Genomic DNA, 24,347 nt, shown 5'->3' with positions numbered 1-24,347 from the left:
AATAGGGCAATGTTAGAGGAGACAAGATTCCTGTGCTTATAAAGTTCTGGCTCTATTTATCTCTTAACATTACAAACCAAAATGAATACCAAAATGTATGCTGACGTACTCTGACATAGGAACATAAGAATTGCCATACCAGATCAAAGCAGTTTTCCAACTAGTCCACTATCCTGTTTCTGACAGTGGCTAGTACCAGATGTATTAGGGTACATCTATACTTACCTGCCGGGTCGACACGTAGCGTTCAACTTCTCGGAGTTCGAACTATCGCGTCTAATCTAAACACGATAGTTCGAACTCCGAACGCACTCCCGTCGACTCCGGAACTCCACCACCGTGAACGGCGGTGGCGGAGTCGACGGGGGAGCCACGGACTTCAATCCCGCGGTGTCTGGACGGGTAAGTAACTCGAACTAAGGTAGTTCGAGTTACTAAGCTATTCGCGTAGCTGAGGTCGCGTACCTTAGTTCGACCCCCCACCCTAGTGTAGACCAGGCCTTAGAGGAAAGTACAAACGCTCCTGTATTGGACAATTACAGAACAACCTGTGCACAGACAAACTTTCACCCTAACAATGTCAAAAGCCTTTGTTGTGAAGCATAAGAGTTTATTAGCAGGATTTTCAAAAGAGCTTGGCTCTCAGTAGCTCCTATTGGGAGCTTTGTAAAGCTGGTCAGAAAATGGGAACTTTTTTTGCTAAAAGTTTTGTAGAAAAGTTACCCCTTTTAGTTGGTTGCAAATTTTCAAAACTTGCCATTTTTAAATGAGCTGGTCAAAATATGGGATGACATTTAAGTAAAAAAATTTGAAATTCAAAAAATTTTCAACCAGCGTTAGGCATGAGCTATTTGTCATATCTGGCCTATAGCTTTAATTTTGTTTAATAGTGTCAAAGATAACGGTGGATGTTTTTGTTGTTCACATGTTATCCTGGTTGTACATGCCTTATCCTTTTGAGAATAAAGAACGAGGAGTACTTGTGGCACCTTAGAGACTAACAAATTTATTTGAGCATAAGCTTTTGTGGGCTAAAACCCTTATGCTCAAATAAATGTGTTAGTCCCTAAGGTGCCACAAGTACTCCTGTCCTTTTTGCAGATACAGACTAACACGGCTACCACTCTGAAACCTTTTGAGAATGTTTTTAGCCTGAACCATAACTTGTGATAAGGAAAGCTATAGGTTAAATATGAGTAGTGTTTAAAAGAATTTTCTTTTACAATTTCTAAGTTAGATGCTTTCCAATTTAATTGAATGCCCTCTTGTTCTTTTATCAGGGACAAGGAATTATGTGCGCCTGATTAACCTTCTCCATATCATTCATAATTTTATATATATCTATCATGCCCCTTCCTATTAATCTCCTTGCCAAACTAAGCAGCACTGACCTTCTATGTGTCTCCTCATATAGAAGTCTAACATGGGAAGGTAATATTTAACTGGCTTTTAGTACTTATGTGGAAGGTGACAGTTTAACAACAACTGAAGCCCTCTCTTTACCCACAGAATATATATGCACAATGGAAAACCACTTAGTCTGGCTGGTGTACCTCCTCTGGGACTCACTGAAACCTCCCCTTAGAAGTGAGAGGGTAGTTCAGTTTCCATCACCATTCAGTCATCGGCCTCCCTGCTGTGACTGCCAATGGGGGCCAAAGATTTTGGCGGTGATTTTGTGCAGTGTGCAGTGCGTGTGTAGAGCTAATCAGGAGATGATTCCACTCCTCTGCCCTCACACACACAAGTGAATTTCTTTGTCAGTTTTGTCTAATTTGGGCGGGAATGGGGCTTGCTAAAAGAAAATTGAAACCTGAAAATGTTTTGGTTTTAGACAACTGAAAACCAAATAATCCAGTTAAAAACCAAAAAAGTTTGGATGGAAATTTTTCATCAGCTCTAGTTGTGGCCCTTGGTCAACAGGAACTAGTCAGACCAGTTAGGAGCTGGACTGAGACTAGCAAGGTATTTCACAGAGGCCACCAAACATCCAACAGAGACCAATGACTATCTATTGATTTCAGTCAGTAACCTGGCCCGGATTCGTGACATGGATGGTGAAGATTCACTGATGAACCTTCCCACATGAAGTTGTGTGCTGTCTTCTAAAACATATTTTAATCACATTTCAAAATGTAAAAAGAAAATGTTATTAGTTTCACATAACCCAGCTGTGGCTTTTAAAGAGAAGATTTTATATTTTTTGTACATGCCCTGCTATTAGTCATTATTTATTAGTTGTTAAGTGTTGATAATCAGCTCAGCACAGCACAAAACGCAGAAGATGACAGTTTTTGCTCCAGGAGGCATCCATTTTTAAGGCCATCCACAATATTTGAACTATTTTTGGCAGTGTACCTAGTATGTGCCATTTCACTGAGATTCTTTGCAGATGTCCATCATGCACTGATCTGCTGTTCATCACTTGTATTCTGCATTCAGGGAACTTACCGAGACATAAAAGTATTTTATTTGAGGGACTCAGTGGTGCATGGAATTGGTAATGAGATATGAAGCCTTTCATTTTAGGTCACTGCTTTTAATAAAGCATGAGATGGTAGAGGCTGGAAATTACTACCAACTGATGGATTTTTAGTGGCCCATATGTGACATGTTTTGTTGGTCTCAGTCCAAATTCTGGGGCTTGATTATAACAAGTGGCAGTCCCAAAAAACAATTAGCAGTAAAGTTAGCATACTCAGCAGAAAGGTTAGGGACTCAATCAGCCTGCAGCCTGTTCTGAAGTGGTCCCTCCAAGTAAGGTTGCAGTGATTTTACTTGCTCGTTTGAGTTCACAGATTGGTTATGTGCATGCCTGATTACCTGATGAGAATGTGCACATGCCTGTTTGTACACACAGAGGTCTGTGCATTCAATTTTGCAGGGGAAGCTGACTAAAAATCTTGTTCTGAGGGTACCGAATGCTATGGGATTTTTGTGATCATTCCACCTCCTCTGTTCCCTACCCCAATGGACTTCCAGACTGGCACATCTTTTTAAAAGGACCTTTGGTTCCAAACGGCAAAGGTCCAACTAGAGGTGGCATCTATTGGGCATCTAGACAATTATTAGCTTTCAAAAAGCCCATGTTGTGAATGGCACTTATTCTTATCTGTACTAATGCTCCCTTAACTGCCGCAATCATGTAAAGGGGTCTTAAAGTGACTTTACACCAGAGAAGTGTAAAGTGGCCTGAGCATAAATGAGAGGTACACCGAGTATCTTTTCCCTAAACAAAAGAGAGGGGAGGAGTGTCCTTTTTAGGACACTTGCCAGGCAGATTAAGGGCCTTATCCAGCCCTTCTTGATAAGTGTTTGTCTATGCAGTTGGGTAACATGCTTTATGGGGTATGATTTCTAAAGTTCACTAACATGTTTCAGCAACAAAGAATCCTGTGGCACCTTATAGACTAACAGACGTTTTGCAGCATGAGCTTTCGTGGGTGAATACCCACTTCTTCAGATGTCTTGCATCTGAAGAAGTGGGTATTCACCCACGAAAGCTCATGCTGCAAAACGTCTGTTAGTCTATAAGGTGCCACAGGATTCTTTGTTGCTTTTACAGATCCAGACTAACACGGCTACCCCTCTGATACTTGATAACATGTTTCAGATTAATTGGCCTGAGTAGTCCTGCTGGTGGGCACTAAAGGCTCTCTAGTGCACTTTAATATAGTTCTGTTTCAAAGAGCATTTACATTACAGGGCATCAGTGAATGCACAACACATTAGTGTGCTTTAGAAATCACACTTCAGTCGAGTACAATACCCCACCATGTAGACAAACCTGTGGTCTCTACACAGAGAAGACATATGATGATGTCTATAGGGTAAAAGGGAATGGAGACAAGAGAAAGGAAGAGTGGATCCAGTATACAGATACCAGAGCGTACAAACGAAACAGCATGAAGTAGGAGGCCAAACTTGCATTTTCCAGTGCTTTTTGTCTTTCTGAGAGCTGAGGAAAGAGAAAAAGGGAAAGCCACAAAAAAAGCACTTGTATGTGTTTTTGTGTCCAAAAAGCTGAGAGGAAGAGGAGGAAGCCACAAGACAGTATCAGTCTGGGTAACGTTCCTGGAGCACTGGCGAGACAGAAAGAAAAGAGATGCCTAAACCACCAAACAAAAAACAAACAAAATCAAAGATTTTCTGGCCAGATTGTGACTGACCTTGTATGGGTGTCCAGAGAGGGAGTGGGGGTGGGGAAGAGAGGATAGTGCAAAGACCGGTCCTTGCACTTAGGGGAAAAAATTGCAGGCTATTTGTACTTTGCATATTGTCCCAAAGAGGGCAGGAAGGCGGCAGGCTTTTTTCCCTCCACACTGGCAGAGCAAGCCAGGTGCACCTGGAGGAGGATGTTGCCTTTGCACTTATGTTACACACTGGGAACCTGGAGGGGTTTTGTTTGCCTCAGATACAGTTATCTCTGCGCTTCCCTTTTGGGCAGTATGACTCTCCCCTACCTCATACAGGCACAATCTAACCCTTTTCACTTCTAAAGATTCCTGTTGGCAATGAGAGGGGAACAAGGGAATAGCATATACCCTAAATAATGCTGAGGGGGCAGATGGGGCATTACCTTTACTAAGAAGAAGGGACTGAGAATACAAGCATCCTTCATTTATACTAGTCATGCTCTGCTGTTATAGGATGGGCAATTCTCTGTCCTTTCGCTTCATATTACCTCATGCTAGTTTCCAGAACCTTGACATAGCCCATCGGTGATGTATGGCATCAAGTCATTCACTTTATCTGCTTTTATTTCTTGCATTTAAAAATACAGATACAAGTTGAAATGTTTCTCCTCTTCCACCTTCGAGGTTCCTGTCACGTAGGATTGTAATTCATAGATTTAGTTACAAATTGCATTTTTAAAATGGTATTAAGATTTTAAATCATAGGACAATAAATAAATACAAACAAACAATTTTCAAAGGGATACAATTTTTCATTCCTTCTAAGAATAGAAATAGTATATTTCAATATGAAATACTGATTGGCCTTGTGTTTAAGGCCTTTGTGAGCACACACCCTCACCTCAAGGGCACACCCCTCATGCCTGGACACGGAACCCACTAGTGGGCTCTGCCTCAGATCTGTATCTTCTCCAGACTCCCCCTCATTGTGCTCTGGGGCTTGGCCCTCCAGCCAGGTCAAGTCAAATTTCAAATCAAAGTCCAAACAAATCTTCAAACTCACAGACCTTCCACCCCTCTCAGGCGTCACTGTAGTTCCCGTGTTGACCCTACTCCAGGGCTTCCCCCTCAGGAGTCTAATCTGCTCTGGTTGTGTTCTTCCTCTGTTGTTACCTATGTGGTTATACTCTGTCACAGGCCTTCTCTCCACCAGAGAGACCTGTCTCTTCAGCAGTCCCTCCCCAACTTAGCTCCCTCAGTCTACTTATAAGGCCTAGCTCTGCTTCCTCTAGCCATGAGGCAATTAGTTATTCACACCCCAAACACAGACTGTGACTAATTGGGGTTCTTTTTCTTGCCTGGCAGGTGATGGGGGTCAGCTCCATCACAGCCTGGGACTCAAGAGATTGGGATTCAATTTCCAACTCCTCCATCATATGTTTTTATCTGTTAGGGGGTAAGGTCTTTGGGGTTAGCTGCTGTTTCTTTATTATGTGATTGTATAGTTCCTAAAGTAATTGGGCCTTGATCTTGGCTGAGGCTACCAAGCACTATCATAACATAAATAACAGCGAAATAAGAATATCTAAACACAAAGATTTCCTGGTGATTTATTCTGAGAGGTATGCCTCATCACTGCTTTAAACAACTTACTGCACGCTACAGAGACTCCAGTGAGTTGCCTTTCTAAACATTGCATTGGCTGAGAGACAGGACAGTTCTAGTGTGTTTGTGTTTGTTGTCGTCTTCTTCTTCATCATCATCATCATCTTCTGTGAAGCACATGTTACTCCCTAAAGTGTTTGGGTTGAAAACAAATAAATAAATCCCTGTCACAAGTCTACTGGTATTTAACTAGTCGCTGGTGAATGGCAAGAGCAAAAGCATACGCAGCATGTAAGGATCACAACATGTCACTTTTATAGCTGAAGGTCCAAATAAATATCCTTAGCCTCCAGGTAGGTTTGATAAGGGCCTATTTATATTTGAGAAAGAGAGGGCATAACACCCAGGAATCCTGAAGATAGTCAGATGCTTGCAAATACTGGCCTCTGTCATGCAGGCTGCTTTATACTAGTGGCTGGCCCCAACTCTCATTCAAAAAACCAGGACATTCAACTCCGGGCTTCTCAAAAGTGGAAAGCGTTTGACAAAATGAGGAGTTCAGAAAGGAGTAACAACTACTATTAGGGGGCTGGAACAATTATCTTTCTCAGAAATACTGGTATTTAAAAAGCTAATTATGCATAGTAGGGATTGGAGATGTCTAGCAGGAGCTATGATAATAGTCAGAAAGTATTGATGGGTAAAAGCACCAAGCCCAGAGCCAAATTCTCCTGCCAACTCCCAGCAAGTCAATGGGAGTTGTATGTATGCATCTCAGAATAGCATTTGGTTCATGGAATTGAATTATTTGGGCTGGAATAAGGAGCATAACTAGGAGTAATACAATGAAATTAAGAAAGGAATATTTTAGGCTAAATATTGTGGGAAACATCCTGACAGTGAGAGTAGCATAATCTCTTATGAAAGTAGTGTCACTCCATTACTTGGAATACTTAAAACTAGACTGGCTAAAGCACTATTGGAACTATATTTTTGAAAGGAGGAATTAAAGGATGCAACAAGGCTTTTCCATCTCTCTGTTCTATGATTATGTGCATGGTGGGCAGATAATCTTAACTTAAAAGTATCATGTGGTTACTCTATTGACCTTCCAGATCAGTCCAGTAGCTCTTGTGTACAGTTTAGCAAACTGTGTTTTAATGATGCTAAGGTTTGATCATGTTCCCATTGAAGACAGTGGCAACATATTTGTTGAATTCAGTCGAAAAGGAGCTGGTCTTTAGCCTATTTAGTTTTACTGGGGGCCTAAAGAATTGAAAGGATAAGTGTGAATTGAAACAATGGAAAGTTCTTTTCTAAAGTCAGGTGCATGGAAGTAGAAGAGTAAAACCAAAATGTTTGCAGTGAAAATAGGAACTAAAGCTACACAGAACACTTGTTTACTGTCAGAGCTTTACTTTCACACAGATACACTTCACTCTGAAAAGGCAAAGCTGGCATGATCAAATTGCTTTCAGAGACTTAAGAACTTCAAAGTGAATAACGTGTAAGTGTAGATCAATAGAGTAACCACATGATACTTTTCAAGGGTATTTGATGCCTTCAAAGGCTCATTTCAAAATGCTACCTCACAAATTCTCACTGATCCTCATTGCACTTAATTTTTAAATTTGCATATCTTGCTGCTTATCTTTCCTATGCTATCTAGCTACTTCCTGCAAAAATAATTTGCCTTAATGAAAGAAGACGGTAATGTTATTTTACAGCTGTTTGCTGTATATGAAAATCTTCATCCGAGTTAGGGTTACTGAAATGTAGTACTTCCTGTGGACAGAATTAAAGATCTTTTACTGTGCAGATATGCACAAAGAAAATTCAAATGTAATATTCCGAATGTCCTATTAAAGTGCTCTATTGTAGGAACTAATGCTGTAGATATGGTAAGAAATATGACTATGTTGAAATGGCAACTTCTTATTCAAAAAATCTCTTCCTTGTGTCCACTGTAAGTCTTATCTGCTTGTTCTACTGACAATATTATAATTTTACTACTTTTTACTCCTGGTAGCATGGTAGAGTATGTGTTACACCCTTGTAAATTAGATCCCAGTTTGTATTTATCTGAATCATAGCTGTGCATTTTATAAAATGTCCAGTGTTATTTTGCATCAGTTAGTAATGGAACAGCATTTGTTTATGTCACGCTTTGTCACACTTTTAGAGTCAAGTCCTGGAAATCTCAATTAATCCACCTAAGAAAAAATCATTACTGTTTATGGCTAGCTGTGAATCAGTATATATAATTATTTCTCTGATTTAGTAGCTCAGGGCTTCTTTGATTCTACATCTGTAAATATATCCTCACCAAATATTCAGCTGATATAGTCTCAGATGTAAAGCATTATGATTACACTTTTGCTATCTATGAATATTTAATAAAAACAATTATTTAAAAAAACCCTTTGATGCAATTTATATTTCTGAAACCTTCTAATAAAATATACAATATATTGTGACTGGAATACTATTCTTAAAGGATATGATCTAAACTCCATGGAATTATGAAATACTTCCATCGACTTCAATTAACTTTGGATCAGGCCCAAATTTGTAAGCTCAATGTATAATGAAAAGATGGTCACAAAAGTGTGGTTATTGTAATTATCCTATGTAATGGGAGCATCTTCATTCTTAAAATGCAATAAAACAAAATGTTTCTCTTTTAATCAGGGCTCTGGGCAATATGGATATTGATTGGGTTAAAGAGAGTTTAATGGTGTTTTAAAGTAGACTCCTTAAATGCTTTGTAAAAAAAAACATCCCCAAAGGATCATTTTTCTTATTCATACTCAACAATCATGAACTAACAATTCATATTTGAAAATCAATTTCCATCTTCATGTTTTTAATGAAAAAAACACTTTCTTTCTTTGTATGTTTCATACTCTCAATAAGTCAGATAAAGTCTTTGCACTTAGAACAAACAACAGAGATCTTACTCAAAAATGTTTATTGTAAAAAAGTGGCTAGAAAACAACATAACAAAATTCACTTCACACTTTCTTCAAGCTACCTATAGATGCTGCTATAGGCAACACTTCACTTTCATTCACAACACATTCAGTCATATAAAAATAAAAATATTTACATTATGTCCACATATTTTACAAAACCATTAATAGAAAAGGCACTTGGAGGGGCACTGCTGAACATATTGCATTTCCTTTGTGCATTTCAAAAAAGGTTTTTTAAAAAAAAATCATTGTCAAACTCCCATAAACCCCCTCTTTTGCACTATTCCCGTTAAAAAAAAATTAAAGTTTAGAGGAAATATTCCATATTAAAAGATGGGTCAAGCATGCACCAGGAATGTTTGAAGCTACAGTCTTCTTTAAAGGCACAAACTTTTAAAACATGGCAGATAATTTTTCATACATTCTCTTATGTGTTTTTTCCTCCCCTTTGAACTATTCAGTTTTAAAGCATTTCAGATCATCAATAGAGGACTTAGTTTATAATTAAAAAAAACAGCAACTAGTAATATTAGACATTTACTAAAGTAAACTTAAAATACTTTATAAGGCACCTGAGATAAATGTTGTCTGGCAAATTCTCTTGGAGTAGGATGTTTATTATTATTTCCTCTTTAAATACTGTTTCTTTGGTTGAAATGGTTTGGCAGAGATGTACTGTTAATCTTTGCAACTTTTCTTAGTAAGAAAAGTCTATGCACATTTGGCTTCATTGCTGAAGAAGGCTGATCATGCTTCTTCCTTATGATCTATTTGAAATGTCATGCATGGTTCTTTCCCCCTCATATTTCAGAATTCACACTTAAGTAATTTAGCAGAAATACTTAAGCTAATTTGTACTGACATTATAAGTTCTTCCACTTTTGGGGTGGGGTGGGGTGGGGTGAGGGGATGAGGTTAGGAAGCAGAAGAGAAAATGCCTTTGGTTTTCCACTTATCATTTGCAACAGGAGTGGAGAAATGCATTGGGTCCAGGTCAACATTGACTGCATGACTCAGTGTGCTACACAGCAGCCAGATTCCTCATGTTTGTGCAGAAGAGACATTCTGGAGAAAGTTTTGGAGCAATTTTTGCACTGGTATTTCTTCACATCTGAATGGGTCTGCAGATGAGCCCTCAGGTTCGATCTGTCTGCAAATGCTCTGTTGCAATGAGGGCATGAAAAAGGCTTCTCTCCTAAAAACGTTAAAAAAAAAGAGTTAAGCATTTAAAACACTAAGTACTCCTGGGGACAGATACAGCCCCATATTCCCTTGGGAAACAAAAATGATTAGTTTAAATAATTGAAGTCTGCAATAAAAAGGTGAGCAGGCTGCAGATATTACAGTTACTGCTCACAGCACTGCTGACTATGCTGAGACATTTCAGACTTGTCAGAGAATACTGCTTGGTGTGATCTTGAAAGACAAGCTGTTGACGCTTTCTCCCTCAACAGGTGCAGCCAGCGCCTGTAGGTTGGGCTCCTCCCAACATTTCCAAATGTTCCTTCTGTTCATTTTGGTTGTCCTGTGTTATGTCTACAGCGGCATAAATTACTTAAGATATGGGCTACAACTAGAAATGCAGCAAACAGCTGTTCTGACACAACACTGTGCCCAATGTTACTCCAAAATCATTGTCTTAGGAAACAAACTTTGGGAAGGATTTGTTTCTGTTAGCAACATTTGTATTCCTTGATTGCTTCACCGAGCAGACACTTGTATAACTTTTAGGGTGTGGGGTTTTCTTACTGATCCTTGGGTAAAACTGAGCCTTGTATATGTATATATATATTATATATATATATATACACACACACACACACAACACTTCCCAAAGCCTAAATGTGAGCCTGAAGTCACTATGGCCAAATCATCAGCTGGTGTAAATTGCAAAAAATGACATTGACTGCAGTGGAGCTATGCTGATTTACACCAGTAGAGGACCTGATCCACGAATGTGAGATATTGTTACAACAAAGTGTGAATTTTGTACTTTAATGATGCTTTAAAAATAGCTAGGAAATAACTGTCCAGGTAAATATCATTAACATGTTAGGGACCCTAGTAGTTGCCTAAGACAAAACATGAAAGTTAACAAGAAGTTGCATCCTGGTGGGATAAAATTCACACATTGCATTTCTAGTAGATTTTCTTACCCGTGTGAGTTCTGATGTGTCCTTGAAGTAACCAGGGTCTAGAGAAAGCCTTGCCACAGATCTTGCAGACACAAGGTAGTGTGTGGGTCCTGATGTGCATCTTAAGGGCTCCCAGGCTTACATACTCCTTGTCACAGTACTTGCAGCTGAATGATTTCCTAGACTGGGCATCACAGTGCAGTTGCTTATGTTTGGCCAGCCCAGAGAAAGTTGAATATGTCTTGTTGCATAAACTGCACTGAAACTTTTCAGCTTCAATTGCATGGGGATCTGAAAGCTTTGACTGGATTCGCTCTTCTTCATCGCTAATGGGACTTTCTGAGCCACTGTGATCCTTGGATGAGGTGTCAGAGGGTGGAGGTGGACTGACTCTTCCCAAGGATGAGGGGTATCCAGAAAGAGGAGAGAGGTCATTGGGTAATGGGGATGGTAGCAGCCCAGTTGTAGTCCACACAGTAATTGGATTGTAAGCTACTGAGCTCAGGATCTCTGGCTGTGGTATGATAGGCATTGGATAGCTCTCATACAGGTATGGGGAAATGATCACTGGAGAAAAAGAAAGAAGAAAGTATTAGGAAAAGTGGAAAATTACTTTAAAGGCAGTAAAACGAATGCCTATAGGTTCAATAAGTGCAGAAGTCAAACACCATGAACATGATCCAATTATATGTAAAGAGGATTAAATGAGTAAAAACTCTACACATACATACTGATCCACACATACATACATACACACAGTGCACTTAAACAAGCACAATATGGTTTGGAGATCTATTCAAAGAAACATGCTGTTTCTAAATTCATGCAGTCTAACACATTCAGCAGCCAAACTTTCAAACTGATTTGTATAGAAGTTAGAAATTCCATTAATAACATGCACAGAACAGGAAAAATGTAAACCCACATAAAATAATTGGGTTCAATTCAATGAGCCAACTTTTTAAAGTTGGCAGTGTTTGATTCTGACTGGCACTTACATGTTTCTCAAAAATCAATCATTTTAAGCAGCTAGAAAATGCTAGGAACAAACCAAATCTTGCCCTGAAATATGAAAACTAAAAGGTTTTCCCTTCACTGCCAAGGAATAAAAACAACTTCAGCTTTCATTCACAGTGATATATGTTTTAATATTATTACCTGTATGAGTGTCCAGTTTACTGTAATTTGGCTTCTTGGATGAATTGAAATGCTTCTTGACCAGGAAAGATCGTGGCATTTTGAATGCAGAATTTCTCCTTCTTCCAGAATCTCCTTTCAGTTTAAAATAACGGTCCCCAGATCGTGTGCAGCACACAGAATCACTGCTAGCACATTGGTCCCTATAGTATTGTCTACTCAGCTCAATCCATGCAGTAAAATTGTGTAGTGGCAGCGCAGAGAGGCTCCTTGAAAAGTGCTGTAAATATCCACTAGTCAGGTGCAGGAGGGGAGGGCTAAGGTTTTCTTTTCATCCAATCACTTCTGAATTTGCTCAAGCACTTTTACAAACTCAGCCTGTTTTGCTGGGAGGGTTTTCTTTCTCTTTGCAAGAAGGATCCAATCCCTGCTACAAGTTAAGGATTTGGTTCAGGTTTCAGCTCCTCCCATTGGGACAGCTGTGAACAGAGGAAGAATCTGTTGTCAGAGTGAATTATTCTGGTGCGAAGTGGGTGCACATTGTTCTTTAGAATTTCTGTCTACAAAAATGTGTTAGTTAGAGTACTTTAAATAGGTGGTAATTTCACTGATTTAACTGCATTCTTCCTCTTTTTTCCCTAACAGGGAGCTGGATAAGTCATATGAACTAAAATGTCTCTTTAAAACAAGTCTGGCTTCCAGATGTTTGATAAAAGAAATGCAATGGAACAAACTGTTCATTAAGGGCAGAAGGGGGAAATATTACAAGATAACAACCCCGCCTGCAGTGCCGATGAGAGACTTTGGTTAGGAGGTGCCTGTTATGTTTGGAAACTGCACTTTGAAAAGTTTTAGTTGGGAAATTTTGTAGATTAACAAATACTTAACCCTCACCTTTTGAGAAATAGCTGATAGCAAGATACATTAGATGAGACAAAAGCAGAAGCAACAACAAATGGAAAGGCAGTGTTTCACAGCAGGACTCTGGGTTTTGTAAAACCCATGGACTCTGTTTCAGATTCTTACTACTAGGAATACTTTTTTAGTTTCAAAAATCTCTAACACACAAAAACCTGCCATTTCCTGCCTTGTGGAGATTGAGTAATCATGTCACTCCTTTAACTGCTCTAGCGCAGAATGAAATATTTTCTGCCAGTGAAATATTCCTGATTAGCCAAGGACATTGAAATATGTACAGATAATAAGCAATAGCAAAAATGATAGCCTGGGTAATCTAAAACCTTTTTAGACACATTTCCTTATGGGATTTTTATAGAAAACACAAGGATACTGCAGGCTTTCTATAAAGGCATAATCTTTGTTGTGTATTTCATTCAGATAAAAGTCTTTTGAATGTGTCTTAGTTTTTGTCAGTTACCCGGATTGCTTTAGAAAAGCCATTCAGTTACAAGTATACTTAAGATTTAAAATACATACATATGAAAACCTGGAAAAAGCCTAGAACTTCTAGACACCTGAAGATGTGACAAACCTTCCAAGCTGGATATTATACATACATTACAAACAGTGCTTTGGGGGCTGTTTTGAATAATTTATTATATATCTATGTATTAACAGGAGGAGGGGCAGAGGGAAGTTATATTGAGACCACCCCCAGCCTTTTTGCAACAGGTGTTGGAATGGAGATATGGGGGAAAAAATCCCTGTGGGTCTGTTAAGACTTGTAGGAGCAAAGTGCTTTGTCAAGCTGCGTGACTTCTTAATCTCGAAGATGCCAAAACAAGTGCAGAGAAAAAGTTCACTGTTTGCAAGAACTGATTTAAAAGATTCAGCTGTTAATAGTGTCTAACTCCAGTGTGTATCAGTGAGAGCCATCACTTGTATTTTCAAACTATAGGAAACACCTACACTAAAACAGCTAAGCTAAAGAAGGAGGAAGGAAGAGCTGTAACAAAAGACAACAAGAAACGTTCAGGTTTCTCTAATACCTTCAAGTGTTTTTGCCTAAGTGCAGTTCAGAGGAGGATTTTGGGGGCTGGTTCATAGCTGGAGGGTAGGTGTGGACTGGAATCCTGGTTTTTAGAGAGAATGCAATAAGTGCAATGACAAACAAGCACATTTCTTCCTTGACTCTACAGAAAATTTGAAATTTCCAACTAATTTTTAGCAACCATCCACACCACTGAAAAGCACTAGGAAAATCTTTTCAGCTGTGGTCCATTTAAGACATTTCCATAAACTTTGTTGAGCCTTGTATTTCAGGAGGATCTGGAATAGCTGATGTAAAGTACTGTTTTATATACAATCAACCCTTTGTAGAAACTATGGTCTGGATCCTCACCTGAACTGGTGTCGCTCCACTGAAATGAATGGAGCCATGCCGATTTACACAGCTCAAAAGATGACCTTATATATTTTTAAAAAGCAAGAGGCCTGATTCACCACTTAGTTATTCCAGTTTCCATTGGAGCTGCACCTTCATAATAATTGGGTAAAGCAGTATAAATTAATTGCATTTATATAAATTACAAAATCTTGATGTTATCCCAGTGACTGGACTGCTTGAATGACGTTCGGAATTGGGTGTAAGGCATGTTATTACATGGTTCTGAAAGGAAATTAACAGCATGTAATATTTGATTGAGGTCTGCTGTCAAAAACTGGGAAAGTCTGAATGAGGACTGGGTGAATCAGAATAAGCAGGTGTTCTGCATGTTTATGCGAACATGGATGATAGTGCGCTTGCAGACATCCAGCACTAACGTGCTAGAAAGGAAGATTTGAGCTAAAGGAAATACAAAGGTCGAGTACAAGTTCTACCTATGACAGAAGATTTCCTTTCATTCTGGAAGCTGGTGGCTCCAGTATTCTGGAGTGAGATAAATGTTTCTGGCTGCTATTTCAATTGGGAGGCAAAACATCGCACCCATTTCTATAATAACTATCCTTTAATACTTCACCTTTAATGCCTCTCCTGCATAACGTTATCTGTTAGTTAAATATATTGTTACTGCTGCTGTACAAAACAGGCATATGAAAAAACCACCATAGCATTCCAGTGCCTGAAAACGTTACAAATAAAATATTTAGTCCAAGATTTTCAAAAATATGAACCTGAAGGTAAGTTTCTACAACCATATTCAGGCACCTATATCAGGCTACTTATTTATGTATCCTAATAAAGACATAGGAGCCTACAGTTTGAAAATCTTGGCCTAAGTCCTTTCCTCTAATCTGGACAAATGGGGCAGAAATGCAGAGAATTTGCACTCTTTGGAAACGGTATATGTATCCTGAGTCATTCAGTGATTCACACAGAAGTGTGACACTTTCTGAGAACCAGTGCAATTTCTCATACTTCACTTTTTGGACATGGGCCAATGCCAGCACTAGTACATCAGAAGAATAGTATGGAAAAAAATAAAAACAATCCACCTGACAACTCCTCCAAAGAAACAGTTCATCCCCTCTCTAAGCATCAATTACTAGCAAGATCATGGATTGGAAAATAATAATTAACTGCATGAAATATAACAGTAGCAACGAACATATTCAGCTTTAAACCTTCAAAACAGTCATTGTATGTTCAGTTAGCACCTGTAGAGTAAAATATTTTTCTCTGATACCAGACCCAAAGCTGCAAAGAGCTGAGCACCTGACAGGCAGTGCTTAGCATCCTCACATTCCCCGTAAGTCAATATTGCAAGGTCCTAAGCCTTGATAGCCAAGAGGCATTCAGCAGCTCATAGGATAGGCCTGATGGTGTGTACCAAATGTACTACATTAGATTTAATCATGCAGGTGCTCACTTCATCCCAGAAGGGGATAAAAGCAAAAGTATCTGGTAAATGACTGTTTTGACTGCAATGTAGCTCTTCTATTTTGCAAGTCTTTTCAAACTTTTAGGAAAATTCTGTAGCTCTAATATGAAATATTTATGGTGTTGTAACGCTGATGAGTCCCCTGTTACCTGAAAATAGGATCAGTTTTCAAAAGCCAGTTGAGCTGCAGAACATATCCATCAAGTGTTGTACTTAATCTGTGCTTTCATGTTTCTCCTATAGCACCAGAATTTATATTCTGGGAAAGAAGAACAGTGACGTGGGTGTTGGAAGCAATAAAAATTGGCCCATTATTGAAATAAGTGTGAGCTGCAAATCCAAACTGCCCCTGTGTTTTGGGCAGTTCAGATTTATGGTTCCAGTTGAGGCCTATTACAGAGATAGTGGCTGAGCCACAAATCTCAGATCAGAGTCTCAACTTTTGAAAAGTTAAAGGGGCTTTGAATCTGTCGTTCTGGGTGGAGCCCATCTCTAGTATTCAAAGCTATAAATAGTGATTGCTTAGAAGAGACTTGCCTTTATTAATAAGATGCAATATTTGTTAGTTATTCCGTTACTCAATTTGTACCAGATAGCTTCAATAAGGCTAACTTCTGCACTTTCATTTATACCTGTGCGACTTCACTGACTTCAGAGGATGTAATTTAGAGCAAAATTTAGCCCATAATGAATGAAACTTGTCATAGTTCAATTTTCCTCCAGAGTTGTTCCTACACAGGGATATTTTTAACAATGGGCTAAATTCTGCTCTCATTTCCATCTGTGTAAATCGATATAATTCCATTAGCTGCTGCTGAGTTACTCCAGATTTACAAATGCATAACTGAAATCTGATTCTAGCCCAATGCATTCTAAATCTGTGTATATCTATAGTACCTATATGACAAGTATTCATTAAACAGAAGTATTCTGTGTCAGAGTGAAATAATTTACTATGAAAAGCAATGCTTTCTGCATCATATTGAGTTTTATTAATCTTCCAGTATGCAATTGGTAATTGTTTCATAAGAAGAACAAAGGGTTTGAAAATGCTGACCCTGTAAAACCCTTTACAGAATAAACAGTTAAATAAATATTACATGGTTGGAAAGAGACATCTGCTGGACATAACTACAACACTCAACTTCTCTGCTTCTAAAGGAACATCTGTGCCAGTCCTACCACCCGGTGGCCGATGAATGCATTGCACTTACATAATCACCAAAGTATAGTCAGATCCAATATAAATTCGAACCTGATTTGCTGGAGAGCAGAACTTGTTTTGCCAAATATCGAATCCATTCACAAATCCTTAATTTAAAAAGTGGAGCATGATTTAAAATATTTGAGATTACATTAGCTGAATGTTTGACTCTGATATAAAGTGAGTTCTGAGCTACTGCATGTTTCTTTTGTTGTTGTCTGGTATTTCTAGCAGAAAGACAAGAATTGCATTCAGTCAGGCATCAGAGGGCCAGAATCTGCTCTCAGTTACACAAGTGTAAAGCTGCAATAATTTAATTTATGTCAATTTAATTACAAATACCTACTATGGTGTTGCTTGAGAAATCCCTGCCCTGCATTAGGCTTTGTCATCCAATTTACTGGGCACTAAAAATCACCACATTTCGAGTCACACTGTGCACTTCAAACGTATTTACACTGTTGAAGAGAAAGACTCTGAATACAGAAAAATTCAGAAAGATGAAGATTGTACTGTTGGCAACAAATGTGAACTAAATGGATAATCTAATAGATCCCATATCATATGTCACCTCTATGAATTTTTGGAATTATGATTGTTATTATTTATGTATATTACAGTAGCATCCAAAGGCCCCATTGATTGGGCCTCATTGTGCTAGGCACTGTAGACTTGCATTGTGATAGACAAACCCTATCACAAAGGGCTCAGTGTCCAAATAGACAAGACAGGTAATGGGTTGGGGAAAGGAAGTATTATTATCCCCATTTTTTAAATTAGGAACTGATGCAAAGAGAAATTAAGAATGAAATTTTCAAAAGTGCCTATGTGACTTAGGAGCCTAAATCCCATTTTCAAAAGTTACATATGGTATAATTTTCAAAAAAATGCCTACATGACTTTTCCGAGGTCAGACAGGGAGTCTGTGGCCGCACTGAGAACTGAATTCAGATCTCTTGAGTCCCACTCTGATGCCTCAACCATCTTTCCTTTGGGAATTAAACCCCCCCACCTCCATGTTTACATATTTATGTATTTCAATGTATACTCATACACACGCACCTCTACAGTAATTGCTTTCAGCACTTTTATGATCATTAGAATTGTACTATCAGAAATAAGTTAGCATATATATATAATGAAAACCTAACATAGCATAAATAATATAATAATGTCCAGGACTCTAGGTGACTTTGACATATACTAAAAATACAATCCAGCTAGTACAAATAAAAATAAATGCAGTGGCCTCCCCAAAAGGGAAAAAAAATTAAACTCCTACCACAGATTTCAATCCTTGGCACACAAATCCCAAAACTCTGTGCACTCCTCACTTCCCCTAAGACCTGGGAAAAGAGATGAGCTTAGGAGTGTGCCCTGAAGGTCAACTGATTTGGACTATAAGTGAGCCCCACACTTGAAGGTCCCTCACGAAGAAAGACATACCAATGGGTGCCTTCCTTTTAAACCAAAGGAGAACCAGCTCAAGCACCTCTGCAGTCAGCTAGGACTTCACAGGTCAAAACCAAAACCTGAAACTGGGTCTGTGCCATGGCTTAGGAAGGTGATCTCTGGGTGAACAGGGCCCCAGAACATTTAAAGCTTTATAGATTGCTTTGCATTGTATTTGGATAGAAAGAAGTAGGCAGGGCAGACAGCAGAGCACAGATGTTATGTACTCATAGCAGCTCACTCTGCTCAAGAGCTGAATTGTTACATTTTTATCTTCCTGGATCTTTGAAGTTCTTTGCAACACAACCCAAAGCAGAGTTTGTTGCAGTAATCTAGCCCAGTGGCTACAAAGAAATGGTTCGCAGTGTTGTGGTACTCATTAGGTATGAACTCTTATAGCTTCCAGGCCAACCATAAATGGGAAAGGTACTGCATGCTGTAACTGCCATCTGCAAAACCAGGATGAGCAATATAGCTCAGAGATTTAAGCATACTGTCTAGAACTGGTTGAAAAAAAGGTGCAAATTTACTGTCTCCAGTTTTACCACCTGAAATTTCAGACTTCAGAATCCCAATGAAATTTCAAAATTCAAACAATTTCAACCACCTCTGCTGTTACACTCTCAATAAAAGGTGCACTCACAACCTTCACTCATTCATCCAAATGCATTCAGCTAATATCATTTTTGTCTTACCTGAGTGGAGTTTATGCCAGTTTGCCCCATCCACATTCCCATCTCTGTCAGCCAATGGGGAAAAATAAAAAATAGTAAATTGATTTCTTAAAAACTAAGATTTAGATTTGTCAGCCCCATATGGATGCAATTGGAGGCCCAACACCTCCCTGTCTCTCTTGGTGGATGCGTATGCATGTAGAACAGGCAGGATGACAAGAGGACACTGTGCAGAGCCCCACATTATGAGCTCCCACAGGGAGGAGAGGATGTAGCCACTATGACGTTCTGGGGCCTCTTGAGCAGGAATTAACCAACAAGGCTGCAGGCAGCTCAGCAAAACTACACACTCAATAGGCTGCTGGTTGAACTAACAAAACCAGCAGTCTGTGGTTGATGATTTACTTCTGAAAAGTATAATATGTATCCATTGCTAGATGTAAATTAACAGTCACAGACAAGAATACTGCTCCATGCTGTACCCTGTCCTGCACTGCAGGGAGATTTTCAGTGGTATCCCTCATTAAGGTATGCTGAAGAAGATGAGAGAATCAGTGATGTGTGAACCTCTCAAGATTCCCATCCCTAACTTCCACAGGTTATCTAAACCCCTTTGCTTCTAAATGGGGCCAGGGTCAGGATTTACAGAGAAATGATGTTCCAGTGATTGGGACACTAGCCTAGAACTTGAGAGACCCAAATTTAAGACTCTGCTCTATCACAGACTTCCTGTGTGACTTTGGGCAAGCCACTTAGCCGCTCTCTGCCTCAGTTCCCCATCTGTACAATGGGGATAATAGCACTTCCCCACCTCACAGTGGTGCTGTGAGAATAGATCCATTAAAGATTGGGAAGTATTATCATAATGGGGCCATATAAATACCTTACATTAATTGGGTTTACAAAGTCTGGGACACAGGATAAAAGTGGAGCAAGCATGCAACTGGGTAACTGAGGCAGGGAGAATGGGAAGACAGAGTCGCAGCAAAGGGTCTGGAGTTTTCCTTCCACTATCTGGTTCTCCAGTTGCTGAAGAAAAAGTGGTCCAGCACCCTGCTGCCCCCCCATTCTCTGTCACACCACCACTCACCCACGCACTTCTCAGTCTACTGCCAGGAGATGTCAGAACATCTGTGGGGAGGTGTGACGGAGGTGGGTGCTGGATGTTGAAACTTGGCCTTTGGTCATGTGCCTCACAGCAGAGCTGAGAGATAGCCCTGACAAAGTACCATCCCTATCATATGTGTATTGCTTAATTTCATGTGTTGAAATAAAAACAGCATTTTTGCTGCAACTACAAAGATATGTACCTGGCAGGATTTACTTCAAAGCAGTTACAAGAAGGGATCATAGAGAAGACAGGCAGCCAGCTCTTGAAGAAATCCAATTCTCAATTATTTTTCACATTTATCACCATTTTATTTTCCTCACTTGTAACGTTTTAATTAGTGGGTAAATATTTGTGTGGGTGATGTAAGGCACTGACTGTGCTAGGAGCCTGAAGCTGTCTATTTATTCATAGTTTATTTATCTTTGTCCAGGGTTGACTGCTTTGACGTGAGGTGCAGCCGCATTGCTCTGTCAGTGACATCAGTGGGCTGGAGAGAATGTTCCCTAGGGAGGTGAAAGGTAATTCAGGCTTAAGTTTAACTTGGTCCTGATACTCTGTCAGCAGTGACTTCTAGACTACATAAAATCTGTGGGGTGACTTTTATTACTCGACCACTTATCCTTAAAAAGTGATCTGAGGAGCCCAAACATAACTATGTGGCTTAGGACAGTGTCAATAAATATATGAATTAATACAGAAATGCATTTAGAACATACTGGAAATAAGAATGAGTGGCACTTTGTGAAGGTAAACCTCCACCGTTCTATAAAACCCCTATAAATAATGTGGGTCCGATATACAATCCAGAAATTTAATTTGGGGTTTATTGCTTGTGGATTGCTTAGTTGGGAATGTGGCCAGAAAACTGAGCAGCTTTTATGTTGAGGACACTATACAAACATTTAATGTGACTAAGACTACCCGAAGGGGAGGCAGGAAAAGGATATATGGGGAAAGCACATATGTGAGCAGGAAATGCAAGCAAACTGAATACAAGCAAAAGGGACACATTTAGAGAACAAAGTCTACAAAAAAAATGTGGGGCTCTTTCACATTGCAGGTTCTGAATCAACCAATCCATTCAATTCTGGCTGAATTCAGTGTCTTCCCTTTGTCCCCTATCCTGCAAAGACTTAACGCACGTACGCTCTTCAGAGTTAACTTGCATTATCTACACTCAAGTTACTCCTCATGTGTTAGCTTAGCCTGAGTGAGAGCAGCCACTCTGCAAAATTACACTCACGCTGCACAGCGGGGTTGTGTTAGCCGCTGACGAGTTGTGCTGATGCAAGCTGTAACCTACATCCCTCAGCCAGCCTGAGTTAAAAACACCACATGATCAAGTTAAAGGGTTCTGCATGTGGATGGGACTTGAATTAGAGGCAACACTAGAGTTATAACTGTAGTAAAGACAAACTCTTAAACCCATGCTTAATTTTAAGCATGAGTAGTGAAGTCAATAGGACTACTCACATGCTTAAATCACTGCAGGATTGGCACTTCACTTCCTTCAAATCCCTCCTAAAAACCCACTGTTTCAAGGACTCCTTCCTCCCCAATCGTCTTCTTGAACAAACTCTACATTCCCACTTTCCTAAACTTGCATTGATTAGTCTTGTCTTGTTTTTTTTGTTTTTTGGGGTTTTTTTTAATTTCAGTTTTAACTGTGCACTGGCAGGTACAAATTTTACTGAATGGAGAAAGCACTGAGTAAATGTACAGCACCATATAAATCTATCTATCTTAGCTACTTATATGACCCCATTACCATAGTATCTGAGCTCATCACAATCTTTAATGCATCTATTCTCACAACACTATCCCCATTTTACAGATGGGGACCTGAGGCACAGAGACCTGGATCCACAAACGGACTTAGGCATTGTAACACAGAGCGTTGCAAGGCCTAACCTGTAGGCAGCTAGAAAATCATTGGAACAACACTGTGATCCACAAAGCCTCAGTTAGGCGTACACTTCCTATACAATGCCTGGGGAGAGACAAGTGCCTAAGAATGGGATCCACAAAAACAAGTACACCATGTGGGAAGCTGCTAGCCAGTGAGAAATGCTGAGGAAAGGGGTATATCATAAGCCCTACCCCTCTCGGGGAGGTAGGTTACTAAGTCTGGGCTGCAGGGAGGTGCCTATTGCTGCTAGCAATCCACGGCTGGAAACCCTCTCCTGGAATCACATGGCTTAGGTGACTAAGCTGCATCTGCAATAAATGCCAGAGAAGAAGATGGTGCTACTGCCTTCCTTTTAATTTTTAGGCCAGTGGTTACAGCACTTGTCCAGGTTGTGGGAGACCCAGGCTTAATTCCCCTCTTTGCCTGATGGGAGAAAGTATTTGAACAGGAGCCTCCCACCTCTGAGCGCTTTATCCCCTGAGGCACGGGATGTTCTGATGTGGGTCTCCCACAATCTCTTCTGCTGAAGCTGTTGCACTTTGGATAAATAATTAGTCAGCGGAGCAGGGACCCTAGGTCTCCCAAATCTCAGGTGAGTGTGCCAACCACTGGGCTAACAGTTCTAAGGCAGTAGCACCACCTCCTCATCCTCCAGTGGCTGGATTTTGAATGGGGCCTGATTCAGTCCACATACTCAGACGATGCCTACTGGATACATAGGCTAGATAGTCAATCACCAGCCTATCTTCCCCTGGGTTGTGGGTCATGGTGGGGTTTAGGTACAACATAGATGTTTGCATGCCTAGAGGAGGGCAGCAGTGTGCATGCCCAGGAGCAAAAATTTAGGTGTCTAGGGAAGTTTTACAGCTGAAGTATAGGCAGTGAGTGAGTTTAGGCACCGATAGGGTTAGATAGCAGCTGGACAAGGCTTTTATGGATCACGCTGGATCTAAATCTAGACTTTAGGCACCTATTGGGGGAAATAACCAGTCCCTTTGTGGCTCTAGGCCTCAATGGCTTGCTCAAGGTCCCATAGGAAGTCTGTGGTGGCACAGGGAATTGAATCCAGGTTTTCCAAAACTAGTGCTCTAGCTGCTGGACCAGCCTTTCTCCTTATCCCATTTCCCAAAGAAAAGCTGTAAAAACTGGGCCAGAGGATCACTACACACTATCAGTTGCTCAGTGGCAAAGGAAGAGGAATCCATGGCAAATGATTTCTTGAGAGGCACAATGATTGACTAATACATTTTGCACAAATTAGATCAGGGAATCACATTACTCAGTCATTTCTTACTGCTACATGGGACATCAATTGACATTATGAAGAAATCTGGTAAGAACTTAGAGAAGCAATCTGCTTGCAGGATATGAGCAACATCCGAGGAGACATAATAGTGCTAAACATCAAGGGAGTCTGCTGTTAAATACCATCAGCACCGTTAACAAAATTACCAATGAAGAAGAAGAAATGAATCCATGATGAATGATAATATACTATATCAGGTAAGTCAGAGCCATTGTCTCTGCAGTAATTAACTGCTCGGATGATATGTGCTGGTAATGTAACCAGAACATAGCAGTGAACACGCAATGATTACACTTGCTTTCAGACTGAACAGAAATTGAACAGCTGTTTGGTGCCGTAGGTAAATTAAATGTACTAGTCAGTCAGTTGTAAAGATCCAATTTTAAAGTGAATCCGTAGTGTCACAAGAAGATTAGTGTGCAGGCTGAGTGTTTAAAGGAGCTGATTCTGCAAAAAGATATTGCCACTTCATGAATGCTGACCTCTTCTTTGAGAAAACCCTGGGGCAGGGGCTCAAGGGGAGAGGTTTCTCCTCAGGGAGTTTTCTCACCAATTGTTCTGCTGAAGGGAGCAGAAGGCTGAAATAGGATTTGTTTCCACCCCAATATGGAAAAAAGTTGTCATGCTGGCCTCTATATCCTGCAAATATATCCCAGCTCTCAGGGTTCCAAGGGAATCAGTCATAGATCTGGGCAATCTGTTCAGAGGAAAGGGGCCTCCTGCAGCCGGTAGCAGCCCCCAGGAACACCTTTAAAGAGAATCAAGGAAGAAGGGCAAAATTATGGTCTGCCACAGTATTCTTGTCAGCAAGTTGAAGAAGTATGGGCTGGATGAATGGACTATAAGGTGGATAGAAAGCTGGCTAGATCATCGGGCTCAACGGGTAGTGATCAACAGCTCCATGTCTAGTTGGCAGCCAGT

At 40.0% G+C, this 24,347-nt stretch overlaps 1 protein-coding gene and 1 long non-coding RNA gene across 4 annotated transcripts; one reads left to right on the top strand and one right to left on the bottom strand.

Annotated features, from left to right (window-relative positions):
• Nucleotides 1-8,695: 8,695 nt before the first annotated feature.
• Nucleotides 8,696-19,406, bottom strand: SNAI2 (snail family transcriptional repressor 2). 3 transcript variants are annotated; one of them, XM_045006265.1, is made up of 4 exons: nucleotides 19,122-19,406; nucleotides 12,010-12,467; nucleotides 10,873-11,418; nucleotides 8,696-9,911 (listed from the first exon to the last, which is right to left on the bottom strand). In XM_045006265.1, the coding sequence occupies exons 2-4, from the start codon at nucleotides 12,086-12,088 to the stop codon at nucleotides 9,730-9,732; spliced, it is 807 nt and encodes a 268-aa protein (XP_044862200.1). In that variant the 5' UTR covers nucleotides 12,089-12,467; nucleotides 19,122-19,406; the 3' UTR covers nucleotides 8,696-9,729. The 3 variants fall into 3 exon arrangements, with proteins under 3 accessions (XP_044862200.1, XP_044862201.1, XP_044862199.1); XM_045006266.1 differs by lacking the exon at nucleotides 12,010-12,467; XM_045006264.1 differs by lacking the exon at nucleotides 19,122-19,406 and having other exon boundaries at nucleotides 12,010-16,295.
• Nucleotides 19,407-19,558: 152 nt separating this feature from the next.
• Nucleotides 19,559-23,611, top strand: LOC123365100. Its single transcript, XR_006577427.1, has 3 exons — nucleotides 19,559-19,628; nucleotides 20,642-20,729; nucleotides 23,485-23,611. It is a non-coding gene; the product is annotated as an uncharacterized LOC123365100 (long non-coding RNA).
• Nucleotides 23,612-24,347: the final 736 nt, after the last annotated feature.

Source organism: Mauremys mutica, chromosome 2 (assembly GCF_020497125.1).
Source record: "Mauremys mutica isolate MM-2020 ecotype Southern chromosome 2, ASM2049712v1, whole genome shotgun sequence".
NCBI lineage: Eukaryota > Metazoa > Chordata > Testudines > Geoemydidae > Mauremys > Mauremys mutica.
The sequence above is the reverse complement of the archived record's forward strand: the minus strand, read 5'-3'. Positions and strand labels throughout refer to the sequence as shown.